A 24,078-nucleotide genomic window follows, 5' to 3' on the forward strand; every position below is an offset into this window, starting at 1 on the left:
TATCAGAAAAAAGAAAGTACAGATTTTTGTTTTTACATAACTGTTAAATAAAATTCCACACATTTAAGAGAACGTGAAGAAAATGCATGCCTTTTGTCTAAGAGTTCTGTTTAAAAAGGTAATTTTCAATGAGGATATAAATAGAGCAAGACCAGGATGGGATGAAGAAGAAAGTTTATTTCTATGCTGACAATTGTATTGTGAGAACGTGATGGAAACAGATAAAGGATTTAATCCAACTGCAAACAAACTTTTTGGTTAGGTTAGTTTTCTGATAAAGCAACTCCCCACCCTGCTTTACCCCTCAGTTATGGGAACGCCAGGGTTTGTCACAGACACAGCAAGAGAGGGAAGGTAGACAAAAATGCCCAGTTTGGCAGCAGCAATGACTCGTGCCACATTCAAGTGGCACATAACCACACGATGATTTGTCATTTACCTCTTGTCCATTCACCAGCAGACTAATTCTCAAACTTCTGGGATGTCCAGCAAGACGCATAAAAAGTTCTGATTATTTTTATTCTAACTTTCTACAAGTTCTGATTTCCAAGCATGAATGATAACGCAAAACCAACCAGTGATTTTCAGTGTCCATGCAGAAAAAAAAGTCATCTCTTTGTCCTTCAGGAAGGACATACAGCATTTTCTAAAAATGTATCAAAAATATAACACCCAAATTGCTGGTCTTTTTCAAGGCTTAGAAATGGATGTTATGTTAATTGAGTATTAGAATAAAACTTTACATATATTTAACATAAGGACCTGATATTTCTTAATAAGTGTCACAAAAATCCTACTAATGAGAAATACAAAAATGTTGTATGTTACAACCCCAGAAGATTTCCTCAATGTCCTGGTTCCTTTAAGAGTATTCAAATGGACTTAAATATTACAATCATGAATATCATATTGGATATGCTAAACTCTTCTGTAAAATTATTCCAAAGACTACTAAACTGAAATAGAAATCTCTTCTGTGTATGTGATAAAATGTTTCTGCTGGTTTTTTGTTTGTTTGTTTGTTTGGGCTGAAAAAAGAATGAGGAATAAAAAATTTTAAAGGTTTCTTAGGGAAGATCTTTACCTGAGGTGGAGTGTAAGGCATTATATCCAGTTCGCTAGCCAATGGGGTCTGAAGCTGAGGGATAGAAGGTGTTTCAGCGATGTCTCCTTCCTCTTCTCCCATCTCTTCTATGTCTTCATCACCTCCTTCTAACTCAGCAAATTTTGCTTCTAGTTGCTGGATCTTCTTCTCTAGTAGGGGAGATGGCTCCTTCTGAGGAACTATAGGTTTTCTAAAAGGTGGAGTAGGAAGAGAAAAAGCAGATGAGAATATACTCACCTTTTAGAGTATACATACATAACACATATCGTATTTTGAGGTGAGTGCACAAATAAACACGTAAATCAGATATTACAAAAGGAATTCAAGAACAATGCAGATTAGCAGGTCCGCCTCCTTTTGTTCAGGTTTGATTTAAACTAGCATTCTTAAATAACGGCAACGCCTAAATACTACTGTAATTACAACAGAAGCAAGCTAAACTGCTTTTGGTAATTTGCTGATTGTCAGGTATTTTGTAAATTTAAGAAAAACAAGGTAACAAAACCAACTTTCTTTCTATCAACTTGAACAACATGGAAACAATAGTGACTTGGCAATTGTCTGTGCTTCCTTTTAGGACACTGAGCAGAGATCACTCAGTGTCCATGGCCAGAGTCAGACCTCGCTGGTTTCTTTTTTTTCTTTTTTTTTTTTTTGTGTGTATATTGTGTGAGTTAGGATAGAAGGGGATTTCAAGGCAGAAAATTCTTCATTTCTGCAAGAGAAAGCAGTTAAAATTTAAACTCTGTGGAAGATGCAGTGTTACTTAAGTTAGAAATCAATGTTTTTATTTATATCAATGTTCACCAGCTGGAAAGCTATTTGTTACCCATAATGAGGACCTCAGCATGACAGGCATTTTAACTCCATCCCAGGGGATTTACACATCTGGTAATGTAATGACCTCTACTGAAGCCTGGAGAAAAGAAAATATCCACTGGTACAAAGACAGTGAAACATGGATGTAAAGGCTGACGTTATCTGGACTCCTTCCCAAGATGTTAAAAAAGCAGAACAAAACCAAAATAACCCCAAACCCTGAAAGATTGCGATTAGTCAAATTATTCACGTTTCACCTTCTCCTACAACCATGATTTCTTCACAGAAGAGTACTCATGTGATCGCCTCATTCCCATAACAGTTTTACCTAAAACAGTATATTTCATCATCTACAACTTTTGCGGAGAGTGAAAACCTCTTGAGCCCTTTAAATTTCTTCATTTGTTTGTCGCTTTCACTGTAGCGGCTCTCACAAAGAAAAACATCATTTTCAGAGACTTCTGTTGGTCTGCAGGAGAGGAAGTCCTTGGATGACAGAACAGCACATTTTCCTGCAAAAATGAAAGAGCTGAGTAAGAAGGAGGCCACACTTGCTGACATTTTATAAAAAGCGTGGACACTCAAATTCTTGCAAGTCTAGAAAAATCCCGCTATTTGGCTACAGAAAATAAACCAACTGACATCCGTACATTAAATAACATGAGAAACCTACACCAACCCAATGCAGCTTTTGTGGTTTTTTAAGAACAAGAAAACTACTCAGTTAACTGTATTTAGCACAGAATCTTAGCTACAAAACGAGGTACACATAGTCATCCCTCTTACTCAATAAAGCCCATTTTGACTTTCTTTTCAAGCAGATTTTCAGGACTTTCCAGGTAAAATATATTGGAATAATGACACTAACGACTTTTCTGTCCGCTGGTTGTAGGCAACATTCAGCTTTGGTAACATAAACGTAATTCTGTTTTGTAAGAAAGCCTGCTGTTGATGAAAATTCTCACCAGAGGTCCCAGAGACAGGCAACACTGTGGAAACGGTCTCCTCCTCCTCTCAAGATGAAAAAAATTACTTGGAATCAAACCTACATGTAACTATAAATCACTTCAGATTTTTAAGACATTTAAGAAAAGAAAGAGAGAATCCGTTGGATTTAAGGTTGTTAATAATTACCCAAAATGCAAGTCATAGGACAGGTCTCCTCCAAGTTACTCAAAAACACTTCCTTCTTGTAGAACATTTTAGTTGGTTCATGTTCAGTTTCTTCAGGATGTATAAAGATTGGACCAAAAAAATATGCTGCTCCATCTCGCACCCACGTCTTCTCAATTCTAGAAAGAAAAACAAACCAGTGACGGAAGTGAATGGCCATCCCTCATACAGGAGACAGCTGAACACACCGTGTTGTTCAAGACGACTGCCGGGAAAAACCTTTGAGTACAGAACGACAGTCTGGAAGTCATCTCTATTCCAACTCTACGGCTGCACCATCTTTTTAGCTTGCCATGCTTCTACCTCAGTCTGTTAAAAGCTTCTAACATTTTGTTTCATGCAGAAGATCTTTTCCCATCATCCTCTTTTCTACTTTCTGCAACAAGCCAATCTTTGGTCCAAGTTACTTTTATAGACGCAAACTGCAAATAAAGAAGTTGCACCCACCTTCCTACTCGAGCTCGCACTAACCCATGTGATTTTAGGAAGACACAATCCCCAACCTTAAGCCACATATCATTGTAACAGAGCTGTTCAAAGTAATGGCAACCAGGTTCTCCACTGGACATTTCTACTGGAACATCTCCTTTGTCCTACAGAAGAGCATGCATTTAGAAACTTGCAAAAGAGTGAAAACCAATCACATAAATAAAAACATGCCAGGGCAAGTAAAAAAAAACACTTCTCTTTTTTTAATCTTTACGCCACCGCTACGTATGTTGCTAACTTTGCTATTTAACAACCAAAGCTGTAATTTTGCCAGAACAGTAATTCACAGGCCCTTTTTTGTTCTGTTGCTTCACTGTTGTCAACTGGCTAAGCCCTGCCAGCCTATGTTGATGATTTGTTTTAAAGCACAGTAATATGCTTAGGAGGCAGGAATTAAGTATTTGGCCAAAATTAACGTTCATAAAAATTTCATGACTCAACTCTCCTATACAACACCAGCAACATTCTACATACGGTGTGCCAATTCATACCATTGGCTCTACTGAATTCATTGCTTTTTAGTCAAAGCTCACACCGTGCCTCATTTGACCTTCCAGTCCCAGATTTCAGAAAGCTCATCAAAACACAGGATATCCCCTTACTGTGCATCAAGACAAGATCTCACAAGAAGGAATTCCCTCGTTTTATCATGATGTGAATAAAATGGAAAAGATTTACTCAACGTCAGAAGCAACACGGACCACAGGCAGAGGCACATCTCGTGGGACAAATCTTACAGAGCTAACGGGCATAGTCCACAGTTTAATCTTTTTAAAAGATTTTGTCTTCGCAGAATAACGTGACTCACAGACATAGACATCTTCATCTCTAAAGTTTTCAGGACATAATTTAAAATATTCCTGTGGATTGAAGAAAATACTTTTAGATGAAGTCTTTCAGGAACACACACACACCACAGATACACTGTTAACTCCCTCTCATGCTCCCTGTTTTTTCCTATGTATTTATCAGAAACACTTTTAATAAAACCTTCCCACTGAGTTTCTCTCTCACAGTTTGACTCCGAGTTACATTAAAAATTAGAAACAAACAACAAGAAACCCCACCCTTGGAGAAGAAGAAAGTGCATGCTAAATTCAGTACAGGCACCAGGTTGCCAGGTGAGAAGAAGTCAGGTTTCATTCATCTACCAAGAAAGTACGTTAACAAGTACAAGCAGACTTGAAGACCCAAACTGCCTTTACAAGGTTTCTGAGCTTTGACCGGGAAAGAGACCGCAACCACCGAGTTGTGAAAAACACTGTAAGCTCCATGCCTGTTGATATCTGACAGTAATACCCGTCCATGTCCTCACCAGCAGTAACACTTCTTTCCTTAAACACACTGCCTTTGAAGAACTGGCTGAAATATTGACATGGCTCAAACAGGCCAAAAATGTTCAGCATAGGGAACTATGTGGAATCAAACTTGAGACAAAGATGAAAGACTTCATCCTGTTACTGAACCGCCAAGACATGCAAGTCTCCCTCTGCCCAAAACCTATCTACTCCCTTTTAAGGGAACCTTTCAGAAATTACCTGCGGTTTCTCTACTATATCCTCTCAAAAGTCAGTAAACTATGTAATATGTATATGATTCTACAAACCAACCAGCACTGGAAAGCACCATCACTTTATACCACTTCTGCTCCACCGTGGATGAGCTACATGTACCACAAAGCAAATGAAGAACACAGTACGAAGTAAGTTCTGTTTTATAAAGTACTGTTCGAATATGCCTGCATATCAGAACACCCACACCTCTTCAAGAAAATAATGGAAAACATCTTATTTAACAAATTAGTCCAAAGAGTCTCTCACCTTAACAAACTCATATGACCACGCATTTGCCTAAAATTTTGCCAGCAGGAACTTTATTGTAATAGTCACTTGTAAAAACTTCTTTCTCCAAGAACTTTCGTGTTGCAAGATGAAATGTTTCATTTGGTCAATAAAACCAACAGCCATACAACCATTTCTCTCCTTTAACATAGGAAAAGAAAGAGGGAGAGAGGGAGGGAGGGAGGGAAGAGAAGATGTAAAAAGGTATGTTTTCTATTGCATGAGCAAACAAAACCAACCATAGATTGTCTTCATAATTAAACGGCCATATAGCAATTCATACTGGGAGTAAATCTAACCCATTTAAAACAAGGCAACGTTCCTTAACTGCTTCAGATGAGGAAAATTTAGTTACTTCAAAAACTTGCAAGCTGTTTTTTTCCTAAGAAAATCTGACTCAGCAAAACAAAGGAGATGTTAGTTCTGTTGAGCCAGATGGCTATGGGAAATACAGTCGGCAACTTATTTAAAATCCTGACTTTCAGGCCTCGAAGTGGCTTCAAAGTCTACACAATAATCGCCTGATTATTCGAAGAGCCAGATGTTTCAAGACCCTTGGATGAAGGGTTTCAAGCTTTTTAAGAACTATTCCTTCCACATTATGCTGTGACAAAAATATCAAATTATAACTTATCCATTTAAAAAGAAATTGGGGATATATGCTATTTTTCTAAATCAAAGAATTTGTAATCTGTGGACTGAATCAGAATTTAAAAAGTGCTATTTACTTTCTCCACAGCAGACAAAGAACTTAAGAAACATCCAACTCGCCAGACCAGTGATCCATCTAGCCCAATACGCTCTATCCGATGGAGTCAGCAGGACGGGCTATTAAGGGAAAGCACGCAAGCTTTGCCACTGTCTGTGGTTGATTTGGTTTAGGGGTGTTAGAGAGCTATTCTCTTTATCTGGCTATTATTCTCTGGCTATTCACCTTATTATCTGTTTTAAACCTGTAGTACATTGACTTCTCTCACCCAGTTTTGAAGCTGCCTCCACAAGCTCCTGGGGAAGTCGATTCCAGAGCCTTACTACCCACCACATTAAAACCCCAGACACTTTGTCATGTTTTAATTTGACCTACTAATGTCAGTGAGGGCCTTCTAATTCTAGTACCATAAGATCTGCTGAATGGTATTTCTGCATTCACCTTATCCACCAACTATATGATTTTTGTAACATTAATTATATCCTGCTTCAGACTTCTCTCCAAAGTGAAGCCCTTTCAGTCTCTCCTAATAAACACAGCTGCACTTGAGTTACAGCTAGCCCAGCCCACCCAGAAGAGCCTATTCTGTAGGATGCTTACAATTTGTGGGGGTGTGGGGGGAGGTGGGGGGGGGGGAAAGGGTGTGTATTGACTCAAGAACTTTAACTCTGTATTTGTGATATTCTTTGGAACAAAGTAATTCAGAAACAAGCAAAAATACTCACCAGCCCCCACACACTGCTGTAAATGAAATAATTTCTACGCAGAAAAGGCTTAACTTGGAAGTTTTAAATAGCAATGGTAAGTTTCACCACATTGTTCTCCTATAGCAAAGACATTCTTACCGGCAGAGTCTTCCCACAGTCTCTCAACACAGACTATGTGAGGTTGCAAGTTGGCTTCAGCAGGCTCCACACAGACATAGTCCCCTACGTGGTACATGCTGTTCTTGAAGCTGCAGTCCTGGCTGTAGGTCCGATGCAAACTTGACAGGCCAGCTGATCCAGAAGAATCTTCACTCTTTTCTGCCTCTTATTTCAAGAAGAAAAAAAGGGGAAGATAGAAGTTAGTACATCCATATTTACACGTTAGCCATTACTGCTGATGTGAATGCTCTCACCCTTTGTAAAATGCTGGACAGGTCAGTCTTCTGTGAAAGACAAATAAAAGACACTGCACACAAAATTTCAACCTCCTTTAAGTAGACACTCTAACTTGTCAAAATTTGATCATGTGCCAAAGCCTTTGAGCCACCTAAGGAATAAAAGAGGCACTCTAGAAATAGACTAGCAACTTTTTAAATCATACCTCTGCTCTTCAGAAATTGAGTTAAAGGACCTGGCTTAATGAATTACCACTAAAACAGTAATGACTAATAATTATTTATAAAGCAGTCAGTAGTTTTGTTAGTATTGTTGAGCGTAATGTGCATCCAAGAGCACATGAAAGCCCAAAAGAGGAAGACGTCTGCAAGCAGGAACATTACTACAGGTTAATAAAGTTTGCAGGCTACCTAGAGATAGTGTCAGTGTTTAATACGTTAGGATGAATTAGTCTTTCATACAGGCAGATCATCATGCTGCAGCTGAGGATCAGGAACCCACTGTTCTAGATGCTATGCAATCAGATACCAAAAAGAAAGCAATGCTTTCTGTTCCTAAAGGGTCAATGCAAAAGTGCCACATGGTACCCGATACCCCCCTACCACTGAATTTCAGTGTGAAGAAAGGGTTAAAGCATGTTTTGTGCCTCACCTAGTCTCTCCTTCCTGTTACTGGTGCTGCTGAAGACTGTGGACTGCTTTTACACGTAAGTTTTATTGAGGCTCCCCAGTGAGAGAAGAACAACTCACTGATAGCAATGAGCTCAGAAGCCTGTTTCAGGCATGTTTCTCTTTCTTTGGGTTTTTGTTTGTTTGTTTGTTTGTTTGTTTTTCTCATAGGAAGAGAGAAAAAGGGCATCACAGCTGTTGTCCCTTTACAGCCATTACATGCACAGGAAGAGCCAGGGAATGTGAAACACAAGAGACCTTCACAGTAGGCTTCTTGCCCTAAGGAATTGTTCAAGCCAGTTGTTCTTCAGAAGATGCAAAAGGCCTACCTCAACATCAGCATTAAAAGCATGATCATAGATAACACTATCAGCAAACATAAAGAAAGCTGGTATTTGCCAAAAAAAGAAATGACAAAAAGTCAACTGGAACAGTCTTTGCTGAGTTTATTATTAGTAGAAAGAAAGACATATTAAAAACTATTGTTTTCTTTTATCATATCCTTGGAATAAGACTGCCAGTACCTGTTCTGATTAAACAGTTTACGTAAGGTTAGCATTTAGCTATATGTCTTTCTTAAAGCCATATGGCTTGGCCTACAAGGATCAGAATAAAATAAATTCCTCATAACTTTAAATTACAAGATCCCTGGCTGGGCAATCAGAGGGACTATTAAGGTTCCTTCAGTAGGTGAAGCTGCAGAAAGAGCAGAGCATGCATCATATGCATAGGCATGTTTTTCAATTAACATATTTCATACTGATGTAAAGAAAAATAGCTACCTCTCTTCTCCTCCTCTCTTTTGAGTTTATCCTCCTCTATTTCTTTGGGCAACTTTTCCTTCTTTTCCTTCTCTACATCACTGTGAAGATGCCTGGTGGTATAGCTGAGAGCTGGTGACAGAAGAATCTCTCCATTTTTACACAGTTCATCTCGAACTTTAATAAAGAATTGCTGAAGTTCAACTGCATCCTCATAAATCTCTGAATCAGTCCTGAATAAAAATAGGTACAATACAACAAGACAGAAGCATAGTTTGTGCAGAGTCAAACAGGATTCTAAACACGCACCTATCGCTACTACACTTAGTGATAAATTAGAAACTCATCTTTTAAACAAAAGGTGTCTTATTCAGCAAAGGGCTAATGCGATAGCATTCAATACATCTTGCTTTATTAACACGAGTAGATTTCTTTGTTTGCAGTTTGAACAGTACTTCCATACTGAATAGTCAAGAGGAATAAAATGTTTGTGCCTCTACATCTGCATTCTTTTTTTGACTATTAGATAAGCACCATGCTGCTATACAGACACAGGTGATTTGAGCATCTCTCTATCCTGGCTACTGGCTTAAAACTGAAAGCCTAAACCTACAACAAAAGCCTCTGGAAGTGCTTGCCACTAAACCTATCCTTCATGTCAAAGTATTTACAAAGTGAAAGATTAGGAAGTGAAGTATAACCAGCGCCTAACTTTCCAATTTCAAGTAGCGGACTTGAATTGAACTCGTTTTTGAGTTACAGAATTCATCATATGACAAGACAAATTATTTTCAGAGAGAAAGAGGTTATAGGGGGTTGTTTACATATCCTGGAAAATAAAAGTGATCAATATCCTGTGACCCAAAAGAGCAGTTTCCAATCAAATACTGTTGAGCAACCAAGACCTGTTTCTATTTTAATAGATATTTGGTTAAAACGACCTTTGCACTCTCTGAAATCTACTGCCAGCTTCTCAGTTACAGAGCTTACAAACCTCAATGAAGATGAAGCAAAAGGTAGGTTAGGAATCAACACTACCAGCTTACTTGATGGCTACGCAGATATACCCCCTGATTCAGAGAAATCGTTAATGCTCCACTTCTGGGTGGGACGCTGACCAACTTGGAGATAATTTGCAATGAAAAATACTTCAAATTTCTTAAACAAAATATAAAGGAGAAAGACATGAACAAAAAGCTTATTCAGCGTAACCTAGCTCTGTATGCCAGCTCACAAGCCAGTTGCCAGAAATCATCCAGCGTGACAGCATACATTAGGTCAGCCACACTGCTTTCAGAGTCTGCATCCATCCTTTTACACGATAGTACAATGGAGGCAATTTACTCCTACACCTCCTACTTAGAAACTTTCCCGAATATAAATTTTAGTAAAATGTTCCCTGGAAGAAAATTTGTCATGCTCGCGTAGGATTTATCATGCACGTGCAACATGCACAGCCAACCCATCTCCCATAGCCTAGAAGCAATGAACCCACTGAGTAGTGCAAACGTAGCACAGATGCAGAAGCCCTGACCATGCCAAGACGTACAAGGAGTTCCTGTCGGGCTGGGCACATTCAGGACTTCTCAGACACACACGTAACTTCCTAAAGCATAACTGAAGAAACAAAACAGCCTGCCCCCAACAAACAAAAAAACAACCAGAGAGAGACATTCTGGAAGGAAAACTGATTCTAGCTATTAGTGTCATGAAAATTCCTGTACTTACTGTCAGCAGTAAACAGAGACCTGGGCTGTGTACCCTGGGCTGCTCCAGAGCAACAGTGCCACAGCAAAGCAGCAGGCACATGCTTCTTAAACTTCATAGACAATTAGTAAGGAAATACAATTTTTAAAATTATTATTAAAAAAGCAGGAACGATAATGAATTAAAATCTTGTACCACTGATAAACTTAACTGGTTGTTAATTAACTCCAAGTTTTAGAATTCATAAAAATCTTCTCTTCCTTTTCAGACATCACACAGTCAGAGGGATAAGGCAACAGAAGATACTTTCCTGTAAAGTCAGAAACAGTTTTTGAACAGGTTAAAGATTCTGCAGATACAGATCAGTTGGACGCTTGACTTGCAGAAACCACTGCATACTGACCAAATACGTTCCTTCTATACTGATAGTAATTAAGTCTCTGGACTGACTCAAACAGCTACAGGCTACGGTGACTTGCGTACTTCAAACCTACTTTACTGAGTCCAACAGTGTTAGCCTGATTTAGACTAGCTGAGGATCTGCCTCTACGTTATATGTTTTGGGGATTCTGTTCATATTCTTACCAGAATTATCCTATTATCCCTTAATCTAAAAATCACTAGTAAGCAAAAGACAAGCATTCAGAGTAAATACCTGTTTTCATTTTCATATTAATGTTGTAATAGTTTCACAGTAGGCAATGCAATATCATTACGACCTATCTTTGGGCAGATTCACTCCCTTTGTGAGTCAAACGCGTTCTTGAACCATGAAACGTGTGCTGTGTTCATTTCTTTTTATTACTCTCTCTTACTTTATGAATGTCAGCTCCAAGGTGGTAGAAGGATCATTAGTTATACATTTCATTTTCACATCTGGCAACTCATGGCAAGATGAAGGACAAAACAGCAACACGGGGTGACAGAAACCAGTAAAGATATACAATACCATTGCCATTCTAATAATTCTGTGCAGAATTGACCACAGGAAGGACTGATGTGAAACCTGTAGAAGACCATTGGGCCAAATTTACTCTGCGTTTAAATTCACTCAATTAAATCATTACTTGTCTTAATGTTCTTTAAAACTGTTTGTCTTTTTTCAAGCAGTTGAGCATCTTAAGGATTAAAAAAAACATGAATGATATCGTGCTTCACTGTCAATGACTGACATTGTCATTCCACAGCTATGATTATAAATATTGTCAGGCTGCTTATATTGAATACACAGGCAAATAAACAAAAATGCACTGTTCAATTTACAATCATCTGCATGTGAGAAAGAAAACAGGAAGACACAGTAATGAACAGGTATTTTTGATTGATGAAATACAACCTGCCAGTTTCTTAACCACTTTCAAATTATTCATGTCCCAAGGGAAATCAATTGGATTGCTAGATTAGAAACATAACCATACAGAAGAAAAGAGTATTGTCATCTGTAGTATAGCTCTACTGAGATGAGTAGTAGAAATACTGCATTTTATTAAGGATTGCCTATACTTTCTATTGTTTATAGTTCACAAACTACCAAAGAAAAGCATACTAGCCATTCACTGATGATAAACATTTAAATTTATATGAACAGATCAAACATGAAACTGAAATATTTTAATAGCAATACTCTGTTACAGAAGAGTTGTTCCCCTGTTTTTGCTTTAGGTATATTTAACCTGATGTGCCACTTTCTCTGGTAGTCAACTACGTACAAGCAGCACTAAATAAAAAGCAAACACAGTAGCTCTCAGCAACTATCTGACTCTTTTATATATATATTAGAGTTCACATAACATCAGCCTAAGTTTGTTCTCAGAAACAAAAACACTCTGGAAGACATACTTATCTCTGAGGACTACAAGAACAGACATACCAACAAAACTGGCAGACATTCTCAACACTAAGGCACCATAAAATTAATACTAGATCATGGCTAAAATCTTACTTGACTACAGCACTGAGTGAGCTGTTCGCAGTGACTGTTCCTGTGTTCAAAACAACCAGCTACTGCCAGGACCCTGAGAGCACTGACAGGCCTTAATGGCCCTTACCAGCCTTACCTGGGGTCTCCCCCCACACCCTCTGCCCAGGGCCCAGGAGCTCCATTTAAGCTCAGGCCTGGGCCTGCAGTCCCTTCCTCAGCTAAGCTGTAGGTGTGCCTGTCTCCAGCTGTGTCTGGCATGGATCCTGTTATCAGGACCCTGACCGGTGCACGGACTTCCCAGCCTGACGTTGGAGGGCTCCTGGCCCTCTGTCCCTTAGGGGGCAGCTGCCCTTACTGCTCTGCGACATCTACAACATTAGTGAGTTCTGTGTTTAAGATGCTTTTACTCCAGTGTGGTTGAGTACAGGATTTCTGTTTTTATTTTTTTAAAGAGGGAGGGATCTTAGAGGGCAGTGATGGTGTTTAATCACAGAGGAAAAGTACAATATAAGTGAAGATGAGTTCACACTTCCACTATGGAACACAATTTTCAGATTGGCCTTTCACAATTGTTCTTTGTGGAAATTATTGTCATGATAGCTCTAAAGGGAGAAAACCAGATCTAGTTGATGTAGGATGTTGACAACTCCAGATTTACTATCACTCAAGCTGAGAGAAAAAATCCTATTATTTCTGACACCGGCCAGACTAGGTCCCAGAGTATGTGAGCAGCATACAGCATGATCCAGAACCCACTTCAGTTGGGGGATTTAGTTAGGCTTTGCATCAAGCATACTGTTGGCTACAGGTTTTGCGGTTGTGCTTGCTCGGTCTTGAGTCAAGATTCAAGAGCATTCCAACCTCTGGAAGACATTCAAGCACATGTCTAGAGCAAAGAGATTGAAGTACAGGCCTTTCTCAAAAAAGGCCTCTGTAAGATCTGTAGCTTGTTTTTAAAAATAGAGACTTTGCTGGCACTTCATGTGGACCTTTGCCTTTATTTACTTTTAATCTGCTAAGACCTCATGAATTCAAAAGATGAAGCATGGCTCAGGTATGAAGAGGCGCTCTGAGCAAAAAACCCCAAGGCAGAGCCTAAAGGTTTGTAATTATTCAAACATACGCAGGTATAGCAAACATTCATAGCTCATATTCATAGTAACTGGCGTGGTTTCTTTATATTTTTCCAGGTCACAACTAAAAATAGGAATGGCTTAGAGCAAGAACTCTGGTTTTCTGTGAACAACCATTAACATAATGCAGGCACTGAAAATATTTTTATTTTCACAGACTGAAACAGATTTTATCAATATTTCTTGCTCTAAGTGCAAAAAATGCTAAAAAAAGGAGATTCTTCATACAAGAGCAGCTTCTTTAATATAGCCGCTATAGACTTCATCTGCCAGTATTTAAAAGCAGAGAGTAAGTGTGCTAAGGCTTTAGAGGACAAACTCCCATTCAATAATGAGAATATGGAATATTACATATGATGATCATTATGGTCTAAACAGCATCATCTAACCTCTTCCTATGTCTTTACTTCTTCAAATACTCTGAAATGCTTGAGTGCTCAGCATTCTTAACACACAAGTGAGTACTTCTATTTTCATTTTATACTGGCATGTATTGATTATGTAATAAAGAGCCTTCAAATAACTAACATTTGAAAAGCTAAGACTAGCCATGACTTACCTGGGGCCAGAGTCTATGTAATCATCAAAGTCTGCACGGAACTGCAGGTAATTCACATTGCCTGAGCCAGAGGTCCTGTAATGAGAGAATTAATCTCAAAAATGGAATTTAAGACTTACTTAAATACATATCAGTTCATACGCCAATTTGTCCATCGCATTATTCCCATTCTGCAGGTAGGTTACATGCATTAACGTAGATCCCTGACGGAGCCAGAAATAGAGCTGAAAAGTACCACTGTGTGTTTTAACCATTCAACTATACATCTTTGTTATCTGGCGATTCAAAGAAATGCCTGCTGTATATATTCGGTTTGCCTCCTACCTTCCATCAAGCAGATTACACTTAAATTGTTGTCCTTCATCAAATTTCAGTAGCACATTAGAGCAACAGTATCGACGCATGCAATCTCCACAGCAGAAGTTGGGACAGGATTCTGCAGGTTGCGCCTTGCCATGATGATCAGCATATGCCTCATAGTCCTCACCCAAAACTGAAAAAAGTTAAAATCCAAGAGTTCGTACCTAAAGAAATACTCATCATACCAAGTATCGCACACATACTGATCAGCTCACCTAGGTTCATATCTAAATAGGTTTCAGGTATTTCCCTTAGGTCTTCCAAATCAATTAGTTCCTTCAGAGTATAGCAAAGGCAAATACGTACTCCTTACACAGGAACTCATGGTATCTTGTCTTCATCGAGTAGCTCTTCGCAAGTGTTCACACATACATAAGGGATTAAACTGCATGCAAATACACTTACGAGATGCTCTGTCTGGTGGTGTTCCCATCACTGCATCTGCTAGTGGCCACCCAGTCACTCTAAAGACTCAAACACCAACGTGACCAGCCAGGTCTTTGAAAAGATCAGCCGGAAGAAACATCAAATTTTCCTAGATATCTGACTGGATGCAAAAGATGCATCACAGCCACATTCCCTACAGATGCAGATTTCCCTATGAATTGGCTGCTTCTGCCTGTTGTTTTCTTTACTTCACAGACATTCCTAATCTGGCTCGATTCAGGGCACGTCTTCACGACATGCAACGGGACGTCACAGACAGAGATCCCTAGGAGCAGCACTGGTCAAGCGGCGTGCTCCCACTGCCAGCCTCAGCCGGCGCAGCTGCAGCGGTGAGGAAGCAGAAGTGTCTGCATACGGGGACAGACTCATGGCAGGATATCCCACGCTTTCCAGCAGCGCTGAAAACCATCGCACTGGGCTGAGGTACTCATTAATGTGCAGGCTGGTTTCTCCCTCCCTATCTTTGCCCTTTCGAGCCTGAACGACTGCAAGGTAAGAATGACACATCTGAATCAAAAACCTCCAACAGTCACATGGAAATGCTTCTCAAAGCTTAAGCTTTAGGATTTCCCTAGCAGCATCGCAACTGCAATGCTCTGGGTACCCAGCAGAAGTGGGACAGGCCAGTATGGAGTTAAAATAGGGCCAGCCTGCCCGCGGCAGCAGGGAGGAGTCAGCAAGAAAGCAAAAAAAACTTTACTTGAGACAACTATCACTGGCAGAACATAAAAAAGGAGAATACGGAAATAAGCAAGACAGTTGAGCCTGTGCCACTCTCACATGGTCCATTCAGTTTGATGGCTTGGGGTTTATCGCTCTCTGGGAGACACCTGAGGTTCAAACACTTGGAATATACTTGCGAGGGGAGTAACTAAGCCAGGACTTTAACAGAACCTGGGCAGGAAAACTTCCTGACCTCTAACCTGCCCCTGCACGCCTATGTTGTGTGCACAGACAACTCTCCGGGCACACCCCGGTTGTTCCAGCTCTAAAGCAAGTGCTAATGCTGCTTCACCAAGTGCCAAGAGCAGCCCCGGTGTTTTGCTCCTAAACCACTCTCCACCAGGAACCTCCAGTTCCTTCAGGCGTAGTTGTTCAGAGAATCCAGACAAGAAGGTGACAAATCCTGTTCCTTCGGAAGAAAAGTCAGGGATACGTCCTGGAGTGCAGAAACTGAGTTTGCCTTTGACTACAGTCTTGACCCTTCAGCGCCCAGATATATCTGAACGTTCCAGCCAACACCAGAAAAAAAAAATAATCACTGCTGTAAGGAGCTAAAGGTGAAGGTTCATCAAATACAAGCAAACAGGAACTTCTCCAGCAACACCACAGTACTTCTGCAGATATGTTTACGCACTCTCATGCCTGGCTCACACAACTTTTTCTCAGCAGACGCGTAACGTCATCCGACAACAATCTCCTTTCTGCATCACCAGTACGGCAGTAACAGGTAGCCAAGCTAATTCTAAAGTACGCTGCGAACTCACGCACAAACAAAACAAGGCGACCAACAAAATTACTCCCTCCCTCTCACAACGGGGCTACTGCAGCGCAGTAAAAGAACGGTGGAAACAAAAGGTGTAGAGCGCTTCTCAGAGCGTAGTCTCGGACCAGCCGAGCCGATCTAACGGCTGAGCACTGCCAAAGGAGAGGGATTCGGCTCCTCTGCTCTGTCCCTCTCTTCCTCCTCCAACTCTGCTCCTCACAGGAGCCCTCCTGAGCCGATTCAATTCACTTACCCATCGCAGCCTCTCCGGCGCCTTGCGTGCCTTTGGTTTTTGCTAGTTGTTTTTCCGCCAGGCTAATGATTTGAATCAGCTCCGAAGGGGCCCAACAGCCACCGCAGCCCAGCACGGAGCAAGTGCTAAGGTGGAGGAAGGCAGAAGTGGCCTCCTGCTTTGGCAGAGCCGTCACTGAGCGGCCCACCCTGTCCTGCCGATAATCGGCGCCTCCAAAACCCTCCGACAAGCTCGTCAGGCTCCACCTCAGGAGCAGAGCTGCTAAGCTATTCCCCTTGAAACTGCACTGCTCCAAGAAGAAAACATCCTCTAATTTCCAACCTACGCTTGTTCAAGGACGGCTTGCGTGTATTTATTGCTCTAGTGCCATCGCTGCGATTTAGCTTAGAGAGCTCTTCTTCTGGTGTTCGCCGGGCAAAGCCTTACACAGAAGACTGATCGTCTCAGGCGTCGTTTAGCTCAACCCTCAGAGCAAGTGTAATCCTTTAGGTCCTAAAATTAAATACCATCAAGCTAAACGGCCTCTCGCACATCCGCACGGGATCCCATTCATCCTTCTCGCACGCGTGGGCGCAGAATTTGCTACACCGGAGAAGGTGAAGCCACCGGTGCACTCGGCGCCAGGAACGCTTCTCCTCCGGGGAGACCTCGCTCGGCAAAGCCTGCGGGCGCCTCTGCCTTTCCTCCTCGGGCCCGGCCCGGCCCGGCCCGGCCCGGGCTGCGCAGCCCGCGGCACCGCTCCCCGGCGCCGCTGCTCGGCAGCCGACTCGGGGGCCCCGCGGCGCGGCGCTTCCCGCCGGCCTTTCCCCCCGGCGAGCCCCGGCCGGGCCGCGCCGCGCTCAGCCCCCGCCGCCGCTCGGGCGCCCCCAGCCCGGGCGCGACGCGGCCTCGCCGGCGGGAGCTGCCCGGGCCCGGCGGGGAGACCCTCCCGGGGCCGCCGCGGCTCCCGCCGCCAGGCCCGGCCTCCCCGCGCCCGCGAGCCAGGCGCCGCAGCGGCCGCCCGGGGCCCCGCGCTCACCGGCGGGCAGCAGCAGGCAGAGCAGCCCGAGCGCGCCGAGCCGGCGGGCGCCGCGCTGCGCCGCCATGAGCCCGGCCGCGTCCCGCGGGAGGCCGCGGCGGCAGCGGGGGCGGCCCGGCCCGGCCCGGCCCGGCCCGGCCCAGCCCAGCCCACCTCGGCTCGGCCCAGCCCCGGGCCAGCTTGGTTCGGTTCAGCTCGGCTTGGCCCAACCCGATCCAGCTCAGCTCAGCTCGGTCCGGCCCAGCTCGGCTCGGCTCAGCTCGGCTTGGCCCAGCCCGGCCTGGCTCAGCTCGGCTCGGCCCAGCCTGGCCCGGCCCACCCGGCCAGCAGCACCTGTGCGCCGAGGCGGCCGCACGCGGCACGACCGGGCGCAGGGTGGCTGTGCCGGTGGCCGCGCTCAGAGGCGGCGCGGGTTGTCCTCCGCGACAGCTGCTGGGCGAAAGGAAGCTTTCACGTTGACACACCGTCTCCTTGCTGGTTTTTTAAGTTAACTAGTTCCCCAGGGAGTCAGGATTGCGCACGGGAACGTGTATCCCCAGGTGAAGAGCCTCGCGTGGAAACGGGGCGGTGGGAGATCTGCCCCGTCGCACAGCTGCGCAGACGTGCTCGTGTCCCGCTTCCCGGGCAGCCAGCGAGCCAAATAAGCAGTGACTGCTTAGCCTGTAAGACTGTTGCCCAAAGACCAGCGCTAAGATTAACGCAGTGCCTGAATTTCACCGTGTTCTGGTATCCCCCTGTTTTGGAACAGATATCTCCAACTTCGTGTACAAACCTTCCCCTTTCTTTGCGTCTGCTGTATAGAGACTTGGGTTTCTGTGGTGTGTGGCAGAGGTAAAAAGTCCCCTGTAGCCTCCAGAAATGTTCTTGGTGTCGTTATTTTTCCTTTCAATAATTCATCCTTAACGCTCATAGATTCTCCTGTGCTCCACCGCGAAGGGCTGTGTCTGGGACGCCTGTTCGCCCTGGGCTCTGGGGCTGTGGGCCACCCTGAGAGCGGACTGATGTGCCCGAGGTGCCCAAGAGGCTCCATCCAAGCACCTGTGGCCAGAGAGCCCAGGCTGCATGGCCGAAAGGCCAGGGTGCTGCACAGGTGACCAGCGATCTGAACTGTTCTTGTCACGCAAAGGAAGCCCATGATTTCCCTGGCTCCTCAGCTCCCCACAGCCACCCTTGGCTCCGTCTCAACCCACCCGGCCTCCTGAGGCCAGCAAGGCCAGAGGCACGTGGCCAAGCCGCTCGCCAGCTCTGGGGAAGGTCTTGCCAACAGCCGGAGGGAGAACAGCCCCACTGGTCCCCTCCCCCAAACCAGCCCCCCAGAGAGGCCGCGGGGGAGGAAGCCAAGGAAGAAAAGTCTCATCTCCCAGCACGGTTGAGGTTAGGTAGCAATTTTATTCTGCAAGGGGTAGAGTAGGGGTGCCACTGCTTGGGGCTGGCACGCGACTCGTCCTGCGGGGTGTTCAGGGCCGCCTGTAAGGATGCTGCGGCCGGCGGAACAGACGGGAGCGTCCTGGCCGTCGCTCTGGCCCTGGCTGTCCTGCCTGGGGGCTGCTCTCAGGAGCCAGGGAGCCAGGAGACGACTCTGATTCCTCCTGGCTGCCGGCTCGGGAGCTCACCAGGTCCAACTCCGAGCTCGCAGGTGTAGCTGAGCCGGAGGATGCCTCAGATTCATCCTGGCTACTGGCTCGGGAGCTGGCCAGGTCCATCTCTGAGCTCGTGGGTGTAGCCGAGCCGGAGGATGCCTTGGATTCCTCCTGGCTGCTGGTGCTGGAGCTGGCCAGGTCTGGCTCTGCGCTGGCAGGGGCAGCAGGGCTGGAGGACGCCTCCGCTCCTGGCTTGCTGTCGGTGCTGGGAGCAGACGGCTCTGGCAGTGCGCTCCTGGGGGCTGTAAGGGGAGGTGGGAAAGTCAGCAGCACGGCCCCGAGCCCTTGCCCGGCGCTAGCCCGAGCCCGGGGGGGACCTGGGTGCTTTGCCTCTTACCGGGGCCCATGCCGGCACAGACATCGCAATCCCAGGCCTCCACGGCTGCTCCTACCGCCGAGCAGTGTCGATGCGTCCCTCTGGACGCACACGAGCAGCATAAGAGCAGCTCCCACGGCCTGGGGAAGCAAATGGGTTGGTGCTTGTGGCAGCCGGGGCTGGCAGTGGTGCCGCGAAGGCAACCGAGGCAACGGGAGCGGAGCAAGGCAGCGCCCGGCAGAGCTCTTGCGCTAAGCACCTGCTCCCAGCATGACGGCATCTGCTGCCACAGCGGCAGCTGCCGGAGTGCAGCTTTGGTGACGTACCCGCTTTCCTGCGCCTGCTGCCTGCCCTCCCGATAGAGGCACTGGCCGGCATCACACTGGCTGTGCCTCTCGTAGAGCTCCTCGTACTGCCCCGTCTCCTCCCAGGCTGGTGGTCTGCAGGAGAAGGAAGGGGAAGCCCTGAGCCTCCCCCGCCGGGCACCTGCAGGACGTCCCTGCTCTCCTGGCCTCCCGCCCCGCTTCCAACTCCGCGGGGAAGCGGGAGCCCAGACGAGCAGGAGCCCTGCGGGCCAGGACTGCCGCAGGAGCCCTTGGCCCGGCACAGCCCTTGTGCCGTCTGTCTCGGGAGCCCGGCACGAGGGTGGCAGAAAACCAACCTGAATAGGACGTAGATCCCCATTTTTAACATTTCCGGGAGGAATTTTCTCTTGTCTTTACACTGGGGGCACCGGAAGCACTCCCGGCCAGCGCGGCTAGCCTGCCCCTGCGGGAGAGACACAAGCGGCGTTAGCGGGGCGCTGCTGCTGCTGGGCCCCGGCTGTGCCCACGGGAGAGGGAAGCCCTCCTACCTGGATGCAGCCCCGGTGAAACCAGGCCCCTCGGCACGCTGGGCACACCAGAGTGCCGAACGATAGCTTTTCGTCCACCCGCTCCATGCAAATGATGCAGGTGGTTTCTTCATCTGGGCGTACCGGCACCGCCTGCTCCGGGCGGTGCTCCGAGCAGAAGGACCTGGGCAGAACATGGAGGAGAGGGGCAAGGTCAGGAAGCGCTGAGGCCTCCCACGGTGCGGAGAGGAGGGCAACGGGGGCACAAGGGAGCCCTCCGCGGCCTGGCTCCGGCTCCCGCTCGCAGGCGTCGCTGCGAGGCGGGCAGGCAACTTCCCCGGCTGCTTGGCCAGCGCCGGCACCAGGGGCGTCGAGGCAGGGAGGCTCCGGCGCGAGGGCCGGCACCCCTCACCTGTAGGCCTTGAAAAACTGCGTGACGCAGCCATTGCTGGAGGCGCAGGGGAGGTGGAAGCTGCGGCTGCAATCCTTCCCCTGGCAGTCGATCGCAGCGCCACGCTCGCCGCAAGCAAAGCAGCTCTGCAAAGAGCACAGCAGCCCCCGTGGGTGACGTGCGCTGGGCCTCCACGGCCAGCCCCACACCCCGGGAAAGGCCCAGGGGTCTGGGCACAAAGCTGCCCGTCCCTGCCGGGTCCTCACCTTCCGGGCTGCGTTCTTTATTGTTTTTTTGATGTCTGCAGGAAGGAATCCGCAGATCCCTTCCCGCTCGGTCCTGCGCTGCTCCAGCCCGCTGGCGAGATACTGCAAAGCAGGAAGGTCCCGGAGCTCGGCAGGGAGCTCGGAGGGACCGTTGCTGGGGAGAGCGGGGGAAGCCCCTGGGGCAGCTCACCAGGCAGAACTCGTGGACGCACAGCCCCTGCTCCCTGTGCGTCGGCCCGCAGACCTCAGCGCTGACATCCGCCCGGCGGCACAGCATGCACGCTGGAGGGGCGAGAGCAGACACGGCCACCGGTGAGCACCCCGCCAGGCCGGGGAAGCATCTCCGCAAGATTCCCCCGAGGCCCTGGCTCGGTCCCGGCCTTTCCGGGTGACCGCGCCAGGCAGCGGGACACAGGGAGCCATGGCGACGGGCACGACGCCCTCACCCTTCTCGCTGGAGTCAGGCGCCTTCCTCTTCATCCTGGATGCGGGGCGGTCAGTGAAGCGCTCTGGAGAGCCCTGGCCACAGACGTGACGGGGTTTCTCCTCCAGACACTGCTCTGACAGCTCTGCGGGAGAAGCGGGTCCCGGGTGAGACCAGGGGGGCGGCACAGCCCTGGGCTACCTGCCGGAGCCCGGAGCCGCGAGGCAGGGGAACCCGCTGCCCCCCGGGAGCCCCGCCAGCCCGCGCCTCCCCTCCCCTCTCGTCCTCCCCTGCCCTCCCCCCCGCTCCCCCCACCTCCCCAGCTCGTTCGGAGGTGATGCCTCCGAACCTGGGCCTGCCAGCGCCGCGCGGCTCTTTATACGCTGCCCGGGGCGGCCGTGTCACAGCAGCACGTGGTGACACGGCCCTGTGAGGCGGTGGCCATGTCACAGTGGGCAGCCCAGGGCTTTCGTGCCCGTATTTGGCCCGCGAGCTGCCCCGCATCAGCGGCTGCCGCTGTGACACGGCCGCCGCCTCACCAGGGCGGTCGAGGCAGGGAGCCTCGGGCTCCCGCGCCCCAAACTCAGCCGGGACCCGCTTCTCCCGCAGGGTCATCAGAGCAGCGTCTGGAAGAGGAACCGCGTCCCGTCTGTGGCCAGGGCTCTCCAGAGCGCTCCATGGACACCCCGGCGTCAGGATGAAGAGGAAGGCGCCTGACCCCGGCGAGGGGAGCGCGAGAGCTCTGCCGGGCGCTGCCTTGCTCCGCTCCCGTTGCCTCGGTTGCCTTCGCGGCACCACTGCCAGCCCCGGCTGCCACAAGCACCAACCCGTTTGCTTCCCCAGGCCGTGGGAGCTGCTCTTATGCTGCTCGTGTGCGTCCAGAGGGACGCATCGATGCTGCTCGGCGGTAGCAGCAGCCGTGGAGGCCTGGGAATGCGATGGCTGTGCCATTGGTGGTGACCGGGTGCCTGTGCAGGACCCTGGCCTTTCAGCCACGAAACCTGGGCTCTCCGGCCACAGGTGCTTGGATGGAGCCTCTTGGGCACCTCGGGCACACCAGTCCGCTCTCAGGGTGGCCCACAGCCCCAGAGCCCAGGGCGAACAGGCGTCCCAGACACAGCCTGTCGCGGTGGAGCACGGGAAGACCCTGCCCGCTCCTCCCCAGGCGCCTGTTCCCACAGCGGGGCTGTGCGCACCCCTGGGGGCCCCAGGCACACATCGGGCAGTGGGGCCCAGGGGTGGAGCAGGGGGGCTCTCGCCGGGGCGCTCTCAGGGCTGGGGCGGGCAGGAGGCTCGGGGCAGGGCAGGCTTTGCTGGGGCGCTGGAGGGAGACGGCCCCGTGCCCTGACACCCTCCTCCCGGGGCCCTGGCTACTGTTGTATCTCATTTGTTTCTTATACACAAATATATACACACCAAAATGTAAATAAAACTTACTTTGTTGCATCATAGAGGGAAAAAAATGAAGCAGAGGCTCACAACCCTGCCGAAACTTTGTTCTGCTTTGGTTAGTCTGCAATTTCATGACGGACACGTTGTCTTCAGGCACCCCGATTGCCGAGGGCACGCGCGGTGCGCAAGGCTGGGCCCAGGAAAGCTCAGGGCCCCCTGGGCTTCCCGTCGGCCGAAGGCTCCCGCTTGGCACCGCGGCTGGTCACGCCAAGCTCCCGGCGCGAGGCAGGGGAGCCTGTTTTGGGCAGCAGAGGACCAGCACTCTCAAGTGGAGACACATGTTTTGGGAAGCACGGAGAACAAATACTGGGGCTGCAAAAGGAAAAGGCTGAAGCGAAAATTAAGATCGAGTGTATCGGCTCCTTTGCAAAACAGGTGCTTTGCCTCTGCCGAGGGGTCTCGGCTAGCAAAGAACAGACATAACTAATGGGTACAAGTTTTGCTTTTGCACGGCCCTTTCCGCACCCCTTCACAAATTAAGCCATTAGTGCCTGCTCTCGGTCTCTGCTAAAGTGGATCCGTAGGAAAAGTATTAAGCTAAAACCCAAATGCTACGTAAACGTTAGCAACAGGATCAAGTAAGCTAATCCTCAGCTCAGAACAGGGAGTCTTTGAAAACTGTAACTTAAAAAGCCAGGCATGAGAGTACGTAAACATATCTGCAGAAGTACTGTGGTGTTGCTGGAGAAGTTCCTGTTTGCTTGTATTTGATGAACCTTCACCTTTAGCTCCTTACAGCAGTGATTATATTTTTTTTCTGGTGTTGGCTGGAACGTTCAGATATATCTGGGCGCTGAAGGGTCAAGACTGTAGTCAAAGGCAAACTCAGTTTCTGCACTCGAGGACGTATCCCTGACTTTTCTTCCGAAGGAATAGGATTTGTCACCTTCTTGTCTGGATTCTCTGAACAACTACGCCTGAAGGAACTGGAGGTTCCTGGTGGAGAGTGGTTTAGGAGCAAAACACCGGGGCTGCTCTTGGCACTTGGTGAAGCAGCATTAGCACTTGCTTTAGAGCTGGAACAACCGGGGTGTGCCCGGAGAGTTGTCTGTGCACACAACGTAGGCGCGAAGGGGCAGGTTAGAGGTCGGGAAGTTTTCCTGCCCAGGTTCTGTTAAAGTCCTGGCTTAGTTACTCCCCTCGCAAGTATATTCCAAGTGTTTGAACCTCAGGTGTCTCCCAGAGAGCGATAAACCCCAAGCCAT

General features: G+C 47.7%; 2 protein-coding genes across 2 annotated transcripts in view; both read right to left on the minus strand.

Moving 5' to 3' along the window:
- LOC135329623 (protein polybromo-1-like) overlaps positions 1 to 17,691 on the minus strand; it is a 34,539-nt gene extending 16,848 nt beyond the window's left edge. The window contains 11 exon segments of the mRNA XM_064518555.1: positions 1,085 to 1,295; positions 2,253 to 2,436; positions 3,059 to 3,216; positions 3,545 to 3,690; positions 4,270 to 4,479; positions 5,420 to 5,568; positions 6,982 to 7,167; positions 8,690 to 8,901; positions 13,989 to 14,063; positions 14,313 to 14,481; positions 17,553 to 17,691. Coding sequence (XP_064374625.1) covers positions 1,085 to 1,295; positions 2,253 to 2,436; positions 3,059 to 3,216; positions 3,545 to 3,690; positions 4,270 to 4,479; positions 5,420 to 5,568; positions 6,982 to 7,167; positions 8,690 to 8,901; positions 13,989 to 14,063; positions 14,313 to 14,481; positions 17,553 to 17,619 — 1,767 coding nt within the window. The 5' untranslated portion in view covers positions 17,620 to 17,691.
- A 1,279-nt stretch (positions 17,692 to 18,970) lies between these two features.
- On the minus strand, positions 18,971 to 21,683 carry LOC135329660 (PHD finger protein 7-like). Its single transcript, XM_064518765.1, has 9 exons — positions 21,444 to 21,683; positions 21,188 to 21,279; positions 20,998 to 21,099; positions 20,753 to 20,877; positions 20,362 to 20,524; positions 20,170 to 20,276; positions 19,835 to 19,948; positions 19,530 to 19,648; positions 18,971 to 19,434 (listed from the first exon to the last, which is right to left on the minus strand). The coding sequence occupies exons 1-9, from the start codon at positions 21,475 to 21,477 to the stop codon at positions 19,010 to 19,012; spliced, it is 1,281 nt and encodes a 426-aa protein (XP_064374835.1). The 5' UTR covers positions 21,478 to 21,683; the 3' UTR covers positions 18,971 to 19,009.
- Between the last annotated feature and the right edge of the window lie 2,395 nt (positions 21,684 to 24,078).

The sequence above is a fragment of the Dromaius novaehollandiae genome, chromosome 12 (assembly GCF_036370855.1).
Source record: "Dromaius novaehollandiae isolate bDroNov1 chromosome 12, bDroNov1.hap1, whole genome shotgun sequence".
NCBI lineage: Eukaryota > Metazoa > Chordata > Aves > Casuariiformes > Dromaiidae > Dromaius > Dromaius novaehollandiae.

Excerpts from the sequence above, each read along its gene's own strand:
- LOC135329660 (XM_064518765.1), bottom strand. The coding sequence starts at position 21,477 with ATGAAGAGGAAGGCGCCTGACTCCAGCGAGAAGG. Across the intron at positions 20,878-20,997 it reads TAAAGAACGCAGCCCGGAAG|AGCTGCTTTGCTTGCGGCGA; the intron begins GTGAGGACCCGG and ends TGCTCTTTGCAG. Across the intron at positions 19,949-20,169 it reads GGGATCTACGTCCTATTCAG|ACCACCAGCCTGGGAGGAGA; the intron begins GTTGGTTTTCTG and ends CTTCTCCTGCAG.